We start from the raw sequence: 21,181 nt of genomic DNA, 5'->3' as shown, positions 1-21,181 counted from the left end.
ATAATCACTCCTTATAAGCTGTTTTTAATAAATTCACTGCACATCATAGAAAAAGTTCTTCTGCATTTATCATTTGTAAGAGAATGTAAGAGGGGTATTCTCACACAATCAAACAGAAAAGTTGATTGCAACTCTGTACAGTTTAAGCTAAACCGAATCTCCCATTGAAGTTTATAAAGAACCAAAAAACTTCCATTGAAGTTTGAATAGGTAAAGGGGTGGTTGTGCAGTTCTAAAGAAAACCTTGAACTCCACGTCCTGCTATGGCGTCTCTATATATAGAAACTGCTTCTTCCATTATCTTAGCTTGGGCCAATAATTCTGCTCTCTTTTTTCCGGAAGGATGAGTAGAGAGATAATTTCTGAGGGCAGAATCACCACCAGAAATCTTTCCCAACTTCTCATACACTTTAGGTGCCACCCGGGGATCATAGCCAGCTGATGCAATTAACAGCAGGCCAATGTAATCAGCTTCCATTTCCATCCTGTGAATAAATTGAGTTTTTTAGAAAATTTGTAACCCAAAAAACCAATCATTAAACGAATATTACTATTCTTGATGCCTCCATAATTAGCATTGCATCACAGAAGGTTTTTGTAATTATAATAATCTTCAATTTCAATGAAAATAAACCTACCAAGAAGAACAAACACAAACAGGCATGTACAATTTCAATGGAAAGCCAACCTTGAAAAGCAGAAAGAAAACACAAAGCGTATGAAAAATCTAACCACAAATAGTAATAGAAAAAGGTAATTAAAAAGAAGAAAAGAGGATGAACACACTATTAAAAAGATGAATTGATTATCACTTGGATCATGTTCATCAAATATCATGCGAGTTCAAGAATAGGTTTAAATTCATCAAAATACAATTGTCATTGGTCAATATTCTACTGAGTGAGAACATTTAGTTCTGAGAAGAAATAAAGCACCCCCCTCTTCTAAATAAATTATGTTCAAGAAACAGAAATTATCACTAGGACAGAAAATGAAACCTATTTCGCTTTTGTAAAACAAACATTATTATAGAATTAATACATTGAATTTACTAATTTGCGTAACACCTATATTGAGCACTCATCTACTATCATTCGCTCCTTTACTAAAGCCATTTATGCAGTAATTCATGTAGATGATAACTGCTAAGCATTGAACATACCATATATAGGTTTGCTTTCTAATGCCTTCATAAAATAAAGCATAGTGAATGTTCTGCTTTTTTTTTTTTTTTCTCATTACTGTCCAGAGTCCAAGCCATATGGAATCATCCCAATCGGTTGGATTTGTCGCTTGTAGGATATTCAAGAAATCAATCATACATCCCTACATTCTATTGTGATTAAGAAGCTAAGAGGATAACTATTGACCATACAACTGCAACCTATATCAACTCTGTCATTCAACATGTATCCATCAACTGGATTCATCCTATAATGGTACAAAAACCATACATCTGAACACAAGATATATTCAAGTCACAGTAAAATATATAGTAATCATGCAATTTGCATATAGATAGTAAACACATAATTGGACATGAACTGGTTTCTGTTTTTAGCCTCTTCTTTTGTAATTTAAAAAGATCTCTAACTATTCAAAGAAAATTAATTGATATCAAGTTCATATAATGTTTCACATGTAAGAAAAATACAAGTACTTATGGTTCAACAGTCAAATTGAAGGAACATTGTGATAATCTACTCGTTCTGCTTGATCTGGCAAAGCAATTTATTAAGAAATCCAACAAAGCAACAGCACTGCTTTATAAATTCAACACATTTCAACAAGTCATGACAAGTATTATCTTTCAATGAATTTCCACTAAATGAATCTAATATTATTAAAGGTCACAGAGAAAATCAATTGGTTAGAAAGAGAGATAGTGAACAAAGCATACCGCCTGGAGAAAGGTAGGTGCAAGAAAAGGGATGACATTGTGTTTACTATATCAGGTGTCATAAATTGATAAAGGATCAACTGTAAAATAGCAAACCACAGGTTCTTTGTAATCCCCTCTGCACTGTGTCTTGCAACAGCATGCCCAATCTAATTAACAAGAAAACCCATATAAACTCACATGTCTGCATAAAAGAACAAGTTAGCAAGATGTAAGGTGTAGGCATAATACCTCATGTCCAAGGATTGTTGCTATCTCTGTATCACTTCTAAAATGCTCAAGCAAACCAGTGAACACAACTATCTTCCCACCAGGTAAGCAGAAAGCATTAACTACAGGCTCATTTACCACCAAAATTTCCCAATTGAATCCATCCAAATGTGATGTAGCAGCCTCGGAACCTTTCTCCTGACCCTTTTTCCGGCTTTGCTGAATCCATTTGTCATCAAGAATCTCATCCTCCTTGTTCCAATTCCCTTCAATTTTGTCACCACTCTCAGCAGCCAATGCATTCAATGTCTCCCTTCCATGCTCTTCACTTAGCGTAGAATGCTCTGATGCATACCCCAAGTCACTCCACACCTGCTCCTTCCTCAATCCTCTCTGCAATGCACCAATTATATCCTTTGCAATCATTTTCACCCTCACACTCTCAGGATGTATAGGAGGCAATATTTTGCCCTTAAAACCAGCCTTCATATTCTCAAATTCGCTCTCCCCAAGCTTCCTCTCCATGCTTTTTGACAACAGAATCAAATGGGTTCGCTTGGTGTAAGGAACTGTTTCTAAATTCCCAAAATAAACAGTGACTAAAACTCCAGAACCAACCACGACAACAATGAAAACGTGCCTAGGATTTTGAAACCAGCGCCTTGGCCCTCTTGGCCTGAAATGCTGGACCTTGTAAGGATCCACGTAGTAAAATCTCTTAGCCCCAAAAAGAAACGGATTGCGAAGGTTCTTGTTAACTCCATAAACGGCTCGAGCGCCTAGTCTCTGAGAAATTGAACAAAACGAAGAGAACCCCTTAAAGCTAGCTCCTTCTGATTGGCAAATTCTCGAACTAGGCTGAAAAATTGAAGTCTGAGACGTAACCCTTGAAGCCAAGTTGCGAAAAACCGTTCTGTACCACCCCATGATCCTGAAAACGCCAAATCCAAATTACAAAAACAGAAACAAAACACGGGAAATCTGAAGATTTAGAGCTACTCAAAATTCTTCTGGGTCCGCGGTTAGTCAAATCGTGGAGATGAACGAAGGAGTATGGTAAAAGGTGGAAGGTTGACGAAGACGCGAGAACATCACAACGTTAAGAATCGAAGAATCTAGACAGAGAGAATCACAGAAACACACGTGAGAACAGAAAAGGAAAACCAAATTGAAGTGAAGAGTGGTTTTCGGTATCATGAAATGAAACCGGTGTTTGCTATGCCCTGCGCTCAAGTAGTAGGCACAAAGAATGTGTTTGTAAATATTTTTCAATTGATAGAATATTTTTCAATATAGTTACTATTACTCATTAATTAATGTAAATATTTTATCGTTTCTAACCTATCTTACAAGTAAAATAATATTAAATGGCTATTGTAACAAGTTAAATTAAAAAATTATGCAAAATTAAAAAGTAAAAAAAAAATGATAAAGGAGAAAGATTTTGTAAGCGGCTGTCTATTCAAAAATTGAGAAAGATTTTTTTTTTTCATTTTATTTATTAAATATTATACTTTATAATTATATTTATTTAGTAATTTGTTTTTAATTTCATTTTAATTTATTTTATAATTATTATCTCAGTATTTAGTTATATTTTTTAATATTTCATGTGATAATTTAATTAAATTTGTATTAAAGTGGTTGAGAGAGTGCTACATGACAGGGTATATCCAACGTTTACTTTGCATGTAAGAATTTGATTCACTCCACTACTTTCACCTTCGCCTAAAGTTATCACTTCACACAATCACTACTCTGTTATATTTTTCTTTATAGAGAGAACCACCATTCTTTCTTCTCTTTTCATCTCCATCAAAAACTCTTTCAACATTAGCAAAATTAAACACATCCACCTATGTTTCATTCATAGTACACTACAATACTTAATATGACAATTAATAATTTTAAACACCATTATAATAATTTATAATTGTAATTTTCTTTTTTTTTAAATAAAGAATAAATTAGTATATGGGTAAAAATAAGCGCAACTAAATAATAAAATTGTTGAGAATAGAAAAAGATTATAAAGCCCGGTCCAAAACCTTAAAAAAGAGTGGGAGTGCATCAACAAAATGATGGGTACGAATAATGATCTGACCCAAAATATTTTAAAAACACAAAAAGAGTGAGTATAACAAACAAAGAAGTCCAAAAAAGGCCAGCCCATATTCATTTTCTGATTATTTTTATTTTTACTTATTATTGTTTTTCTTTATTCCTAACACGTTTTAAAAAAAAGAACAACCTACGAGCTTCTTCCTTGTCATCTTCAACCCATAGCTCTGCTTCACTCGAACCACACCAGCCGTGACCAACCCCTAAACCCGCCGGTAGCATTGCTATCAAACCGGACTCGTATGTACCGTCGCGCCATATCATATAATTATAATTTCGATTAATACAATAATAATTATATATTTATCATAATTTTTAAAATTATTGTACACTTTTTAATATATATAATTCATGTATTATATAATATTTTTAAAAAAATAAATATATCGACCTATTGTGACGTCCCATTTTTAATAGAATACTCTACCTAATAAGGCATCACAAAATTTTGATAAAGAGACCTAAGCAGATAAACATGAAACGTAAGAAGGATAACTAGTACAGTCATCCGGAGTCACTTAAAAGAAACTTAGGCATACCACATTGTCCTAAGTAAAAGGAAATTTAAAAAGGGGTGCAACAGTTTTGCAAAAAGGTTGCCACTAAGGCAACTAATACAAAAGGCCTCATGGCCCTGAAACTATTCCTAATACATCCAGACAGGGAAGTCTAGGCCGCACCGCTGCGTCTCCCGGATCCATCACGAACCTCCCTCTCATCTGCTCCCACCAGTAAGGTGATCATCGCAAGAGAGAAAACATAACAGAAAACAAACACAACATGCAAGGGTAAGCTAGTGCAATATAAGACTTATCATGGTATAAAGGAATAAGTGCGTAAACATTCTCAGACATACAACACAGAGGCACATAATTCATGTTATGACAAGCAAGCAAACACTATGACTCGATTATCCGGATACATATATTAAGATCGGATTCACTGGACGCTTGCACTTGTGGTGGCCTCTACTGCTCTGCAGAGCCATTGCCAATGGGTTTCACCCTACCACACACAAGGTTAGCCTTTTTAAACGTCTAAGGCCATTATCCTGCCAAAGACTAGGGCCTCCCGCTACTCTCACCACTTGGGTCAGTTTGCTCTACTTGAGACTCATTGACCCTTTAGAGTTTCGGGATGCGATCCTTACTTGAATCCTTACCTTAATATATACACTACACGCCACCATAGTCTCCCCATGGGACTCATGGAATTACGCCTATCTCATCATCACAAACATATGTCTCATACAATTCCCACCTCTTTTTGGTCATTCATCCACTTGTCATGTTAAAACATCACGAAGCCACAAACTCATGATCAATCTCATACCAAGCATGCTAATTTCATTCATAAGAATTCCAAAACACCCAAACAGTTAAGAAAACATGTCACACATTCGCAAACTCGCTCAGGCGAGACGCTGGTCTTACTGACGCAGCGGATTCTCGCTCAGGCGAGATGAACAACGTGGGGCTTCCACGATTTCTCGCTCAGGCGAGATGAGCAACGTGGGGTCTCCACGATTTCTCGCTCAGGCGAGATGAGCAACGTGGGGTTTTCACGATCTCTCGCTCAGGCGAGACCTCCTCGCCTGAGCGAGACATGGCGTCGCTCAGAACGCGGACTGGTCGCCTAGGCGAGTTCTCGTGGCAGTGAGTGCTCTGATACTCTCGCCTAGGCGAGACGAGCTCACTTGGGCGAAAATAGCAGAGTTCATCGCTGTCCACCCACATGCAATGGCGGAAACCGCCCAGATCTACCCCCAAACACACATGCAACTCCATTTCATCCAATAAAAACACACTATGCACGCATACAAACAGACAACGACCGAAAACAGGCAAGAATAACTTAAAACCGATGAATCTAGCTTCCCTTACCTTGGTTTAAGTACCACAAGACAACAGACCCGCGATCAACGAAATAACAGCTCCTGAACCAAGGAAGCGGGCTAGAACTGGAAAAGAGGACAAAACTGAAGTTAAGAATCTTAACTCTAACTCGCACCACGCGTTTTAAACGGAGAGGAAAAGGGAATGAACGAACCAGGAGCTTCGAAGTTCACTTACCTGAAACAAAGAAAGGAGTTTTGGTAGCTTGGAGACGTGCGGATGGTGTGCCCTAGCAGAGTACCTAACAGAGGGCAAGGTATGGAACTGCTGTTTCTGAAAAAAGAAAAGTTGAGGAATGAGGAGAATGGAGGGCTTGTGTTAGGGTAGGGTGCCCTTCAGAGGGCTGCCCTTGGGCCTACGAAGGGCCAGGCCCACACCTCTGGGACAGCAAAGGATAAGAAAAAAAGGCTTACAATATCTCCCCAACAACAAAAATTTTTCGTCCTCGAAAAATTAGACTTACCAGAACAGATGCGGATATGAACTCCTCATGTCCTCCTCAAGCTCCCAAGTAGAGTCACCCGTCCTCTGGTCCCATATGACCTTCACAAGACTGGTGGCTCTTCCCTTGCGCTCCTTCACTTTGCGGTCCTCTATAGCCACGGGTTGCACCACTACCTGGAGATTCTCCTTGACTTCCACATCCTCCGCTTCCAACACATGTGATGGGTCAAAAACATACTTCCGTAGCTGTGAAACATGGAAGACCGGGTGTAGATTAGCCAACTGGGGTGGCAATGCAACCTCATAAGCCACGGACCCTATCCTCCTCAAGATCTGATATGGACCCAAAAACTTAGGAGACAGCTTCCTTGAGCGGATAGCCCTCCCCACACCAGTGGTTCGGGTCACCCTCAAGAACACATGCTCCCCAGCCTCAAACTCTAAGGGTCTCCTTCTTCGGTCTGCATATGCCTTCTGCCTACTCTGAGATGCTTGCAACCTGTCTCTCACTAACTGCACCTTCTCTGTGGTTTGTTGCAACAACTCAGGTCCTACCAAAACTGACTCACCATCCTGGTACCAACATAAGGGAGTCCTACATCTCCTCCCATACAAAGCCTCATAAGGCGCCATACCTATACTCGCTTGGTAACTGTTGTTATAGGTAAACTCTACCAGCGGTAACACCTCGTCCCAACTGCCAAGGTGATCCAAGATACAAGTCCTCAGCAAGTCTTCCAAAGACTGAATCACTCTTTCTGACTGGCCATCCGTCTGAGGGTGATAAGCAGAACTCATCCTCAACCTGCTGCCCATAGCCTCCTGCAGTGCCTGCCAGAACCTGGAAGTGAACCGGGGGTCTCTATCAGACACTATGCTACTAGGCACTCCATGAAGTCTCACTATCTCTCTGATGTAGAGCTGGGCCAACTTGGTCATGGACATTCTGAGATTCACTGCCAAAAAGTGAGCACTCTTCGTCAAACGATCCACCACCACCCATATAGCATCATGTCCTCTCACGGTGCGAGGCAAGTGGGTAACAAAATCCATGGCTATGCTATCCCACTTCCACACCGGAATATCCAAGGGTTGAAGCGTTCCACCGGGTTTCTGATGCTCCACCTTTGCCTTTTGACAAGTCAAACAGGCATACAAACTGTGCAACCTCCTTTTTCATGCCCTGCCACCAAAAGTTCTCCTTGAGGTCTTGGTACATCTTAGTCATGCCGGGGTGCAGACTAAGACGACTCTTGTGTCCCTCCTCAAGGATTAACTTCCTCAACTCAACATCCTCTGGTACACAAACTCTGCCTCTGAACCTCAACACACCATCATTCCCCAAGGCAAACTCCTTGGCCTGATCCGTCCCCAGTAGTTCTTTCACCTTTTGTAGGCTAACATCACTTGCTTGCCTTTCCCTGATTAAACCCAGAAAGTCACTAGATATGACCAAGGTGCTACACCTGATGAATTCCGGCTCCAACTCAAACCGTAGCTTCATGTCTCTGAAACTCTCAAGCAATTCCAACTCTTTCATCATCAAGTGTGCCACATGCATTGTCTTCCTACTCAATGCGTCTGCCACCACATTCGCTTTCCCTGGATGATAGAGAAGCTCGAAGTCGTAGTCCTTTAAAAACTCTATCCACCGCCTCTGCCTCATATTCAACTCTTTTTGATCGAAGAGATACTTCAAGCTCTTGTGGTCACTAAACACACGGAACTGTGCACCATACAAGTAGTGTCTCCATATCTTCAAAGCAAAAACCACCGCTGCTAACTCTAGGTCATGAGTGGGGTAGTTCTTCTCATGAACCTTCAACTGCCTTGAAGCATAAGCCACTACTTTCCCCTCCTGCATCAACACACATCCAAGACCCTGATGAGAGGCATCACAGTAAACCTCAAAGGGTTTACTCACATCTGGGATTACCAACACTGGAGCACTCGTCAACCTCTGCTTAAGCTCTCTGAAGTTCTCTTCACATCTATCAGTCCATGCAAACGGTTGGTCTTTTCTGGTTAGCTGTGTCAGGGGTGCCACTATCTTGGAGAACCCCTCTATAAACCTTCTGTAATAGCCAGCTAAACCCACGAAGCTCTGAATCTCTGACACTGACTTGGGACACTCCCACTGTATCACGGCCTCTACCTTAGCTGGATCCACAGCTATACCCTGAGCTGATATAATGTGCCCCAAAAACTGCACCTCTCTCATCCAGAAGTCGCACTTTGACAACTTGGCAAACAGTTGCTTCTCCCTCAAAATACCAAGCACTACCCTCAGATGCTCGGCATGTTCCTCCTGCGTCCTGGAGTAGATGAGAATGTCGTCTATGAAGACCACGACAAACTGATCTAAAAACGGACGGAAGATCCGGTTCATGTAATCCATGAACAAAGCCGGGGCATTAGTCACACCGAACGGCATGACAACATACTCGTAATGCCCGTATCTGGATCTAAAAGCAGTCTTCTCAACATCTTCTGCCTTCACCAGAATCTGATGATAACCCGACCGGAGATCAATCTTGGAGAACACTGACGCCCCATGTAGCTGATCCATCAAATCATCTATTCTTGGCAAGGGGTACTTATTCTTGATAGTCAGCTTGTTCAGCTGCCTATAATCCACACACAACCTTGAGCCACCGTCCTTCTTCTTTACCAACAAGACAGGCGCCCCCCACGGCGAAGCACTCGGTCGTATAAACTGTTTCTCAAGCAGTTCCTTTATCTGCTTCTTCAACTCTACCAAATTATCCGGCTACATATATTAAGATCGGATTCACTGGACGCTTGCACTTGTGGTGGCCTCTACTGCTCTGCAGAGCCATTGCCAATGGGTTTCACCCTACCACACACAAGGTTAGCCTTTACACGTCTAAGGCCATTATCCTGCCAAAGACTAGGGCCTCCCGCTACTCTCACCACTTGGGTCAGTTTGCTCTACTTGAGACTCATTGACCCTTTAGAGTTTCGGGATGCGATCCTTACTTGAATCCTTACCTTAATATATACACTACACGCCACCATAGTCTCCCCATGGGACTCATGGAATTACGCCTATCTCATCATCACAAACATATTTCTCATACAATTCCCACCTCTTTTTGGTCATTCATCCACTTGTCATGTTAAAACATCACGAAGCCACAAACTCATGATCAATCTCATACCAAGCATGCTAATTTCATTCATAAGAATTCCAAAACACCCAAACAGTTAAGAAAACATGTCACACATTCGCAAACTCGCTCAGGCGAGACGCTGGTCTTACTGACGCAGCGGATTCTCGCTCAGGCGAGATGAACAACGTGGGGCTTCCACGATTTCTCGCTCAGGCGAGATGAGCAACGTGGGGTCTCCACGATTTCTCGCTCAGGCGAGATGAGCAACGTGGGGTTTTCACGATCTCTCGCTCAAGCGAGACCTCCTCGCCTGAGCGAGACATGTCGTCGCTCAGAACGCGGACTGGTCGCCTAGGCGAGTTCTCGTGGCAGGGAGTGCTCTGATACTCTCGCCTAGGCGAGACGAGCTCACTTGGGCGAAAATAGCAGAGTTCATCGCTGTCCACCCACATGCAATGGCGGAAACCGCCCAGATCTACCCCCAAACACACATGCAACTCCATTTCATCCAATAAAAACACACTATGCACGCATACAAACAGACAACGACCGAAAACAGGCAAGAATAACTTAAAACCGATGAATCTAGCTTCCCTTACCTTGGTTTAAGTACCACAAGACAACAGACCCGCGATCAACGAAATAACAGCTCCTGAACCAAGGAAGCGGGCTAGAACTGGAAAAGAGGACAAAACTGAAGTTAAGAATCTTAACTCTAACTCGCACCACGCGTTTTAAACGAAGAGGAAAAGGGAATGAACGAACCAGGAGCTTCGAAGTTCACTTACCTGAAACAAAGAAAGGAGTTTTGGTAGCTTGGAGACGTGCGGATGGTGTGCCCTAGCAGAGTACCTAGCAGAGGGCAAGGTATGGAACTGCTGTTTCTGAAAAAAGAAAAGTTGAGGAATGAGGAGAATGGAGAGCTTGTGTTAGGGTAGGGTGCCCTTCAGAGGGCTGCCCTTGGGTCTACGAAGGGCCAGACCCACTCCTCTGGGACAGCAAAGGAAAAGAAAAAAAGGCTTACACCTATCAAATACTTATCTTGATCGATACAAATATACAAATATTATATTCGTACATCTTACGTCTTAGGTTTTAAATGTTCATCTTAAAAAAAGATAATACTAATTGAAAACAAATAGGAGCGACACCGAGCAGAGGCAAAGAAGGACCAACAAGTCCATCAACAATTCAACAAGCGCGGTAATAGGGCAGTAGGTGTGACATGGACATTGCTTCGTAAAATTATCACTGTTTTTCAATTTTTATTTTTATTTTTAACGATACTTTCAAACAACCGTTATTAAAAGTTATATTTATTTATAAAATTATTATCATGTTTTTGTTCCCAGTAATAAATGTAAAACCGTCAAAAAAAAATCATGAAAACATATTTTATATCAATGAATATTTCATTGATATATTTTTAGGAAATAGTTTATAAATATTTCATGAATTATTTTCACTAGCACTTTAATTCATGTCGTAAAGGAAGTATATAAAGCTTTAAAAAAATGTATCTTAAAAAATTTATGTCTGTGAAAGTTTGATTAGTTGATATTATTGTTCACCTTTTGTTATCAAAGCTAAAGTTATTACACTCAAACCACCAATTTGTTTTGGATTGAAATACATGTCACAATTTTTTGAGTCCAATTTTTTTAATGATTTTTTTTTTTTGTGTTATCCTTAAAAAATATTATTTTAATGTATTTTAAAACTTTAAAGTCATTAATTATAAATATATTTTTAAGACACAACAGAAAAATAATTAAAAAAAAAATTCTCTGACAGAAAATATAAATTTATTTATTTTTCATTAAAGTGTTTCAAAAGTGAAAAAAAGAGTCATTTTTTCATAAATGGAACTAATTCATGTTATGATTAGTTTATAAAAAATCTGATATAACTTTTATAATTTATGTATGAATTAATTTTAACTTATAAATATTTTTTTTTTGAAAAAACTTATGAATAATCTAATTCAAACAAGTAGTGTTTATTTTATAATAACTTAGGGTGGTCCTTTATTGAGGTACATAGTTGCATATAATTAAACTGGTAGTTATCTAAAGCACTACTTCTATATTGACTTTAGTAGTGAAAGTTTATGCAGAAGAAAATGATGAAGCAGGTTCTTCTTTTCCTCTGCTTTGCCTCTGCTTTAACCCTTTCATTCTCAGAGTCCAAATCTGATTCTCTTCAAAATCCTGATACTGATTCCTTCTCTTTTGGCTATATTCAGGTACGAAAGTGTGTGATCTTTCGAGCAACACCTTTTTTTTTCTATTTTGTTTTTTCATGATTAGTTTTTGTGTTGAATAGACGAAGACCCCAGAGAACTGTTCTTACCTTGTGATTATATCTACAAGTTGTTCATCACCCAAGTTCACATGGGAGAAGATCGGAATTGCTTTTGGAGATGCTCATGGCAACGAGGTTTTGCTTCGCATTTATCATTCAATTAATTTTAAATGTTTGGGTTAAATATGTAAATTTTAGAATTAGTCCATTTCGAAACTTTGAACTAATTTAGTCCTTTATTTTTTTAAATATGCGGATTTAATCATTTTAATCAAATTTTGTTGGATTTACTTGATATTTCGTATGTATTTCAAGATTATATTTGAGTTGTTTATATTGTTTAATGCAATTTTATTTTAATGTTAAGTCAAATATTATTATGAAACAATTCAAAAGGTATAAACAATTCAAATGATATCATGAAACACAATTAAAACATCGAGTAAACTTAACAAAATTTAGTTAAAATGACTAAATTTATGCATCTTTAAAGTTAGGGACTAAATTAGATCAAAGTTTCAAAAAAGGTCTAATTCCAAATTTTACTGAAAAATAAGGAATCAAACACATATTTAATCGTTATAAGAACCATTGAATATTTTTTCTTAGTTATTTTTTAACTTAGTTAAGTATCTTTTTTTTAAAATACTCAAATGTTGTGATTTAGCAGGTATACAAACCAAGATTAGATGGTCCAGGGATATTCGAGCAATGTTCTTTAGATGTATTTCAGATAAATGGGGCATGTTTATCTGATATTTGTTATCTGTACCTATATAGATCTGGTGCAGTGGATGATTGGAAACCTGAATCAGTGAAAATCTGCTACAACAACACATGGTTTCCCATAATCAATATACACTTCTCCCTCCCTGATGCTAAATGGTATGGCCATTATTGGTGTAATACGAGTCATCCACCATATCTGGCAAATGGCCTTCCCTTCCGAAATGGTGTTTTTTTCTAGGGGATAGTTATGTTGTTTGAGTGTAAGAATTTATATAAGGAGTTAATAAGGTATTAGAAATTCAAACGTGAGTCTAAGTTTTACATTGAGTAAAAATGAAAAAGTTGAACAACATATAAAGATCAAGGCTCATAAACTCATCATCTTAAAGTTTTGGATTGAGAGTGATGTCAATATCTTATATAATTGAACTCAGGTTTCATTGATGTTGTATCTTTCGTAAACCTAACAAAAAGTTGATTTAGCGTGATTACATTCACATTTAATCTCTATTTTAAACAAGAGACTTTATTTTTTCAAGCATAATTTTGTACATTGAGAATGAAAAGAAAAATGCCCCCTAACTTGAAAACATCCATATTATTTTAACAATAATTAATTACAAACTTGTAATCATATTTAAAACATTCACATCACAAAACTTATGAATTTGAAATGCATTTTTCTAGGTTGCAATTTCAAATAACAAAATCAATGTGGTCGGAAAATCTTCCATGTTTGTTGATGTTTTGGAAGAAAAAAATTTAACAATACTATATAGGATGAATAGAACCGAGTATGACATGTATATTATTTAGCAAATAATATCTATTCATAATGAGTTATACTAATTAAGATTATCTTAATGCTAAATCTCAAAAAAATATTTTGGAAGTGCTAGATATATAAAAATTTTAAAAATATAAAATATATGAAATATACTAAAATAAAAAAAAAGTCTATTTAACATTAAAAAATAACAATAAAGATGTGAAATGTACATTTTGAATGTTTCAATATTGGTTTGTAATTATATGTGATTTATATACGTTTGGCACTCAGATACACATACATTATACTATATAATACCTACATGATTTTAAAAGATGAATAACACATGTATAGTAGTAATTTTGATCACTTTTTATCAATATTCCAACAAAAATTATAATAAACAATATCTTCATAAAGTTCAAATCAACCTTGTAGATTATATCTCAAAACAGTATCTTCATATTTTTGAATTTTTTTAACATTTCAAATAATATGAACCCGAACAAACAGCACTATTTGTCTTAACGGGCCATCCAAATATTTTATATAGGTTTACTTGATAGCAATTGCTTATTGCACCTGATCAATTTCTTCCTGCACTCTTTTGTTTTTATTTTTTAATTTCATTCATACCTTTCTGTTTTTTATTTGGAGCTGTCCTTTATATTTCGGAAAACAATTTCCAGACTTGTAATATAATTTTTAAGGCTAAATTATTCTTTTATCCTTCTATTTGTGAAGTAATATCAGTTTGGTTCTCAAGTTTTTTTTGTTTTAATTTGGTCCTCATTTTCTTAAAAGTGATTCAATTTGGTCGTTGTCGCTAATTTTGACCAAACGGTGTTAAAGTCCACGTCACGTGTCAAATTTTGGTTTTTTTGAATTTTTTTATTTTATTTTTTTAAAAATATTTTATTTTTTACACGTGTCACTCCACATATGTCACGTGTCAAAATGATTCAATTTGGTTCTTATATTTATTTTAGTTTCAATTTAATTCTAATTTTTGTAAAAATGAAACAATATTGTATCTCCTTAAATTGACACTCAATTTAGTATTTGTATAAATCTTTTGATGATATTCTTACTGAAATTGACATTTTTATTAAATATTTGTAGACCCCAAACTTAATTTCAACAATTAACAATTTTGTCATCATATATAAAGACATCAAGTGTATCATATTATACAAACTTAGTGAAGATTAAAAATCAAATAACTTGTCACACATAAATTTAGGAACTAAATTTAAAGTTTAAAACAAAACCAAAGTTTAATGATTTGTATAGAATTTAAAGTTAATTTAAAATATTTCTAGAAATATTTAATAAAAACATTAATTTTAGTAAGAATATCACCATAAGATTTATAAAAAAGAAGTAAATTGAGTATCAATTTAAGGATGGACAATATTGCTTCATTTTTATAAAAATTGGAACTAAATTGAAAATAAAAACAAATATAGGGACAAAATTGAATTATTTTGACATGTGACACAACTGTGAAGTGACACATGTAAAAAATAAATAAATAATTCAAAAAAATCAAAAATTGACACATGGCATTGACTTTAACATCGCCTGGTCAAACTAACGACAAAGACTAAATTGAATCATTTTTAAGAAAATGAGGACCAAATTGAGACAAAAAATACTTGAGGACCAAATTGATATTACTTGACAAATAGAAGGACCAAAAGAGTAATTTATCAATTTTTAAATATTGAATCCATAATAGTTGAGTTGAATATTGTAAGATCCTAAAAAATGTTGTAAAAGTGATACATGTTTAAAAGTAGCGAGATTCAATTATTTTATTATTAAAAAGTTGTAGTGTAAATAAAATTGATATAAAAGAGTTTTATTATTTTAAAACATGCTAGAAATCACTTTTTTAGAGTTTTTTGACTTCTCTCTAGGAGTTTAGAGTTTTATCTCTCTGGTCATCTGATTGAAGATTCGAGACTGTATGATTGATCCTCTCGACGAGTTCTTCAAGTTTGACCGATCAACATTTGCGTAAGTTGAGTTTTTGTCCTCTTTTTGGTCTTTTTTTTTGTCGCATGTGAGCTCTCTTCCGCTTGCATGTATCATTTTAATCATCAATAGCATGATCTAAATCATTGAGTCTAGTGTCAACTACTTGTGTGATTATAGATCAGAGTTATGTTTTATAACATGTTTGTAAGTATTTGACACAATTTAAATATATGTGTGTATGAATATCCCTTTTGCACATTAGCTTACCATTTTTCTATATTTTTGTCTTGTGTTGTTTGTCTTGCTTTTGCGATGATCACCTATTTGGTGGAAGCAGAGGTGGTTGCAGGTTTAGAGGAACCTCTGGAGGATGAGGAGCTATGAGTTAGTTTAGTGGGAGTAACGAGAAGCTGTAATAAGTGGTTAATTTGTGTATAAAGCTAGATTTGGTTTTTAGTTGTTTTGTGTAAAAGTTATATTCTTATAGTCATATCGTTTATAAGACCGTATTAGTATGTCTTATACATTAGATTACCTGTTTTGAACACTGGGCTAAAACATCCTATTTTCTTAGTTTTTAAGCTGCTAAAATTGGGATGTTACATTTTGGTATCAAAACAATTCGTCCTTAGGATGACTTGAGGGTTATGGGTTTGTCATGTGTGGCGAGTTTAACTATTCAAGTTTAATAGAGTTTGTTTGTGAAACTTTATTTAAAACATAAAACATCTTTATAAAGGAATGAGAGTGCACACTCATGACTAGATCAGATGTAGTTTTCCTTTCTTAATTCTAATGGTTTGGGGAAATAATAGTGTCAAAAGGTTTTGACTATTAGTAGATGTTATAGTTGTGCTTTTTGTATCCATGTTTGTTTTGTTGCACCTTTGTGATTTGTGTTTAGTATTTATAGTAGTAGAGCAATGCAGATTCAAGATTTATTGTCTGAAAAAAACTTGCTGAGTCTGATATTTTACATGACATTTTACTGATACTTATAAATAAAGTATCTATTTTATAAAATAATACTAATTTAATATGATGACAACAATTTAAATTATTTATATTAATAAGTTTGATACGACAATTTTAATTTGGATTCAAATATAAATATAAGTAATCATATATTTATTATGTTTTTAAAAGTTATTATACACTTCTCAATATACTTATATCACATTTTTTACATTTTGTATCTTATTACTTTTAAAATAAATATATGAATATATAAATACATATCGTATGATACATGCTATACACCTTAACTCAAGACAAAATATGTGTTAGTTTAGTTAGTTGTTAGGCTGAAGAAGAGATAGCACGTTTTCACTTTTTAATACAATTTTTTGTTGATATTTATTATTATTATTATTACTACTACCAAGAACAAATAACAAGAAAATGGAAGAGAAGCTAAACTGACACGTTTCATTTTAATTCAGAATTTCGTGGTCCCGTGTTGTTTTTAGTGTTACCTTACTGCTATGTCCATGCATCTCTTTTAAAATTCAAACTCGTGCAAAGCACGGAAAGGATATACCAGTAAAAAATAAAAACATGGAACATGGAATGACATGGACAAGGAAAAACGCAATAGATGAAAAGTCGCATTTATCCTTCCTTCGTTAAACGACCCTTTATCCCTGCCGTTTATGTGGTGCCGTGATGCATATAAATATTGTACCCATAGATTCCAAAGCAAAACAAAGAGACACAGACATTGAACTTTGACCATTTTTGTGCAGAATTTCACAAAATTTTGGGGTTTTCAGTTTCTGAAAAAGAAAATGATCAAGTTTGTTCTTTTCTTGTTATGCTTTGCCTCTGCAGTGAGCCTTTCATTTTCAGAGTCCGAAGCTGTTTCTGGGAAACTTCATGCAGCTGAATCCTTCTCTGTTGGGTATATTCAGGTAGTTTAATCTTGATTTTTAAGAAGACCCTTTTTTTTTGTATTTCATTTTTGGAGTTTAATTGTGCTGTCTGTGAAAACCAATTAATGCTTTTATTTTGTCTGTTCAATAGATGAAAACTGCATCAAACTGTTCGTACTTGGTGGTTATAAGCACGAGTTGTTCATCGCCCAAGTTCACAACGGATAAGATCAGTATTGCGTTTGGAGATGGTAAAGGAAACCAGGTTTTGCCTTTTTCCTTCAATAATTTTCGATTTTCAAGATTTAGTTGTTTATTCATTGTGGTATGTGTTTAAAGAAGGGGTTAAGATATATTTTTGAAGGAAATATTGATGAATATGTTGTTTCTAGAAGAGTTATAGCAAACCCTTAATTGAAGTTGAACTCCAGAATAAAAGGTCATGGATATTCCTTATTTTGCAGCAGTTCACACTGTTACTGTATGGTTCTAAATATTGTTTATCTACATTTCATTTTGGTGGAGCCAGATTTGTTTATTGTTTTGTAGTAGGGACAGTTTTGGTTTTCTGTAGTTTGACAGAAAAAAAAAATCTTTTTCTAAATAAACTGGGCAAATAAGTACTCTTCTATCCCTTGTTCTACAGCTGAAAAGGTTTTTGTTTTTGTTTTTAAAGGCTAACAAACAACCTTGCTGAGAGCCAACTAACAGAGTACTAGATTCTTGCTCATATTTAATAAAAAGTGATTAATTTTTGTTTTTGTTATACTAAATAAAAAATTATTCAGATATATTTTTGTTGTAACTTGGTTCATGAATTTTGTCAACAAATAGGCCAGCTTTGTAGGTGAAAATTTAATGATTTTTATCCTAAAATTCTTTACTTGTAATTACTATGAAAAAATAATCATTCTTTTTTATCTTTAGGTGGGTGATAATAACATTTTGCATTTGACTAAAACACTAGAAATAAACAGCTAGATACCTTTAAACCCATGTTTGAAAGTTGCACATTCAAAGTGAAAAAAAATCTGAGTAACAAAGGCTCTGCAGCAGCCTGAAACCTTTTGATGTGATTTGTTTGCTTGCAACATGATTTACCAGGTGTATGTGCCAAGACTAGATGATCCACTTTCAAAGACATTTGAGCAATGTTCTTCAGACACATTTCAGATAGATGGTGCATGTGCATCTCCCATTTGCTTTGTGTATCTTTATAGATCAGGTGCAGAGCAAGGTTGGAAACCTGAGAGTGTGAAAATCTTTGGCTATGACTCAGAGCCTGTTACTTTCCCTTTCAGCACCTCCATTCCCAATGACACATGGTATGGCTACAATGTGTGCCAAACTCCTCCTTCTCCTTCTTCTTCTGCATTCCAACTATCATCTCAGAAATGGCTCATGAGTTTGGTTCCAGGCTTTTTTGTTAGCCTTCTGCTTTAATAGTGTTATGGAGTTTATCTAATACACCAAAAGTGCTTTTACATATGAAAGGTAAAACTTAGTAGTAGTGCACTCTATAGCAGCAGAAAGTAGGGACATGATGAGATGAGATGTGTAAGACCCTTGGCCAAAGTCAGTTACTTTGTGACTTTGTTTTTATGCTTTATGGGAGTTATGTTATGTTGAATTTATGGTAGTTTTATGAAAGGAGAAATGCTGGTATATCTATCTATCTAATAATGCAATTTTTAGAGGAAGTGGTTTTTATCTATTGATATAATATAACTCAATGGTTAAGTTTTTCTTCAAGAAGAATTTCACATGCCTTTGATTGATAAATGGAATTCACACTTTCTTTAATTTTAAAGATTTCTTTTATGTTTTTTATAAAATGATTTTCATAAGTTTTTTACTTTTAGAGCAGTTGTTTACATTTTTGTGTGTTTCTAATAAATGATACCTATTTTCTCTATATATGTAACAGATTGATGCTCATTTTTCTTATTTTATTTTGAAATATAGTGTTAACTAAAACTCAAATTAAAAATTATAAAAAGTAAAAATTAAAGTTTTAAAATATGAAAAATTGAATAATTTAATCATTATATATAAAAAATTAGGAGTATTTAATCATTATATTCTGTTTATAATTTAATCAATTCTAACTCAATTCTTCACTTCAATCGTATAATGCTTCATTGGCGTATTAACATCTATATTGTGTTTTAACATTCTAAAAAAATCGTTCTTAATAAGATAGATAGTCACCATTGTCGTTGCATCACCCTTAAACTTTAGTATTAATGTGTACTTAATTTTTGTAATGTGTTTCATTATCATAATGATGCATGCACTCTTTATTAATGTGGTTTATGAGAATATATACCCTTTGTTTGTATGACTAATATTAGAAATTATGACATTCTATCTACTTTAACGCTCTAAATGTTTATTAAGTTTTTTTTTTTTAAATGTTACTCATTTATAGTCCTAACAAGCTTTCATCTAACATAAAAAATATTGAAATTTAACACCTCTCGATATACTTACTTGTGTTCTCTATTAACAAAATTATAAAAATTATATCATTATTGCTATAAATACACTCAAATGTAAAAGATTATATTTCTTAAAAGTACTATTTTAATATAAATTAAATAAATAAAATATATAATTAAATTTATTAACTTTTTATTATTTTTACATATAATTTTAATACAAGTATAAATATAAATGAAATAAGGTGTATGCATGCTATATTAATAATATTATTTTTCCCCTCTTAAAATATAATAAATTTATTAAATATTTTTTTTATAAGTTGACAACAATAAAAATATTTACTAGATCCCTATCCGAGTCAAATTTTTAGTGAATTTTTTCTACGTGCTCTTATGAATATTAAAAATATTATAAAAGTACAACAGATAAATAATATAAAAAAACTCAATAAAGAATCTCTCTGACTCTTTAAGAGATGTTGAGTTTTATAAAAGAACTCATAAAATAATTTATGAAAGTCATGATATTGAAGATGTAAGACGTAATTTAGGTTTTTAATAAATTTTAATTGACATAAAGATCATGTGCATAACAGTGGAATAGTGGCATAAAAGAGGTTAAAGATAACATAAAATCATAAATGAGTTTGGTTTAAATAATAAATGAGTTAGGTTTAAACATGTGTTATTTTTTTATTTCGGTCCCTTAAAATTTTATTATTTTAATCTTATAGCTAAAGTCTTCTCTTTTAAACGATGATACAACGTACCCATTATGATATTAGTGTTTTCTTCAGGATTTTGGTTTCATACAATTCAAAGTGTTAATCAATAAATCAAATCAATTTGACATAAATTCTTTTCTGATGGACTAACAAACTTATGATTTTCAAGTCAAGTGCGTTAATATTTATGAATCTATTATTAAAATAAAGTTGATGAGAATCCACTAATATTATGAATTAAAGTCACAGTCCTCAAATCATTAAAATCTTTCTTAACATATATTTTAATTAAGAATTTGTATATTTATCTCCAACGATGTATGTATTTTTGTGGTATTTTTTGTATTTAGAGATGAAATGATGGATAAATGAAAAAAGATAAAATGAAGAACGATAGAGAACTATCTCCAAAACATATATAAGAAGAACTTGGGAATGAACATTTACAATTCAAATGATTTATGACAAGGTCAAATATTAAAATATATCTCCATGAAGCTTATAATGTTTATTGGAAGAGAGAACTTAAAAAACAGAAGATTGTGAGTATAATTGAAGAATAATTTAGGAAATTAAATAAATTATAATTTTATTTTAATTTTACAAAATGTTAAATTTGTTGGGCAAATGAATCTCGTTGGGTGAGTCAGTT

At 34.4% G+C, this 21,181-nt stretch overlaps 3 protein-coding genes across 5 annotated transcripts; 2 read left to right on the top strand and 1 right to left on the bottom strand.

Annotated features, from left to right (window-relative positions):
• Positions 1-43: 43 nt before the first annotated feature.
• Positions 44-3,361, bottom strand: LOC114182076 (Peptidase family M48 family protein). 2 transcript variants are annotated; one of them, XM_028068826.2, is made up of 4 exons: positions 3,110-3,361; positions 2,132-3,041; positions 1,901-2,049; positions 44-485 (listed from the first exon to the last, which is right to left on the bottom strand). In XM_028068826.2, exons 2-4 carry the CDS (start codon positions 3,035-3,037, stop codon positions 233-235), a joined length of 1,308 nt encoding a protein of 435 aa, XP_027924627.1. In that variant the 5' UTR covers positions 3,038-3,041; positions 3,110-3,361; the 3' UTR covers positions 44-232. The 2 variants fall into 2 exon arrangements, with proteins under 2 accessions (XP_027924627.1, XP_027924626.1); XM_028068825.2 differs by having other exon boundaries at positions 2,132-3,328.
• An 8,411-nt stretch (positions 3,362-11,772) lies between these two features.
• Positions 11,773-13,275, top strand: LOC114182405 (embryo-specific protein ATS3B-like). Of its 2 annotated transcripts, none has more exons than XM_028069275.2 (3): positions 11,773-11,949; positions 12,030-12,143; positions 12,679-13,275. In XM_028069275.2, the coding sequence occupies exons 1-3, from the start codon at positions 11,815-11,817 to the stop codon at positions 12,973-12,975; spliced, it is 546 nt and encodes a 181-aa protein (XP_027925076.1). In that variant the 5' UTR covers positions 11,773-11,814; the 3' UTR covers positions 12,976-13,275. The 2 variants fall into 2 exon arrangements, with proteins under 2 accessions (XP_027925076.1, XP_027925075.1); XM_028069274.2 differs by having other exon boundaries at positions 12,676-13,275.
• Positions 13,276-17,156: 3,881 nt separating this feature from the next.
• Positions 17,157-18,990, top strand: LOC114180276 (embryo-specific protein ATS3B-like). Its single transcript, XM_028066569.2, has 3 exons — positions 17,157-17,399; positions 17,512-17,625; positions 18,465-18,990. Exons 1-3 carry the CDS (start codon positions 17,277-17,279, stop codon positions 18,801-18,803), a joined length of 576 nt encoding a protein of 191 aa, XP_027922370.1. The 5' UTR covers positions 17,157-17,276; the 3' UTR covers positions 18,804-18,990.
• Positions 18,991-21,181: the final 2,191 nt, after the last annotated feature.

The sequence above is a fragment of the Vigna unguiculata genome, chromosome 4 (assembly GCF_037176805.1).
Source record: "Vigna unguiculata cultivar grain cowpea cultivar isolate G323 ecotype 2 chromosome 4, ASM3717680v1, whole genome shotgun sequence".
In the NCBI taxonomy this organism is placed as follows: domain Eukaryota; kingdom Viridiplantae; phylum Streptophyta; class Magnoliopsida; order Fabales; family Fabaceae; genus Vigna; species Vigna unguiculata.
Note: the sequence above shows the minus strand (reverse complement) of the source record. Positions and strands in the feature narration are given on the sequence as shown.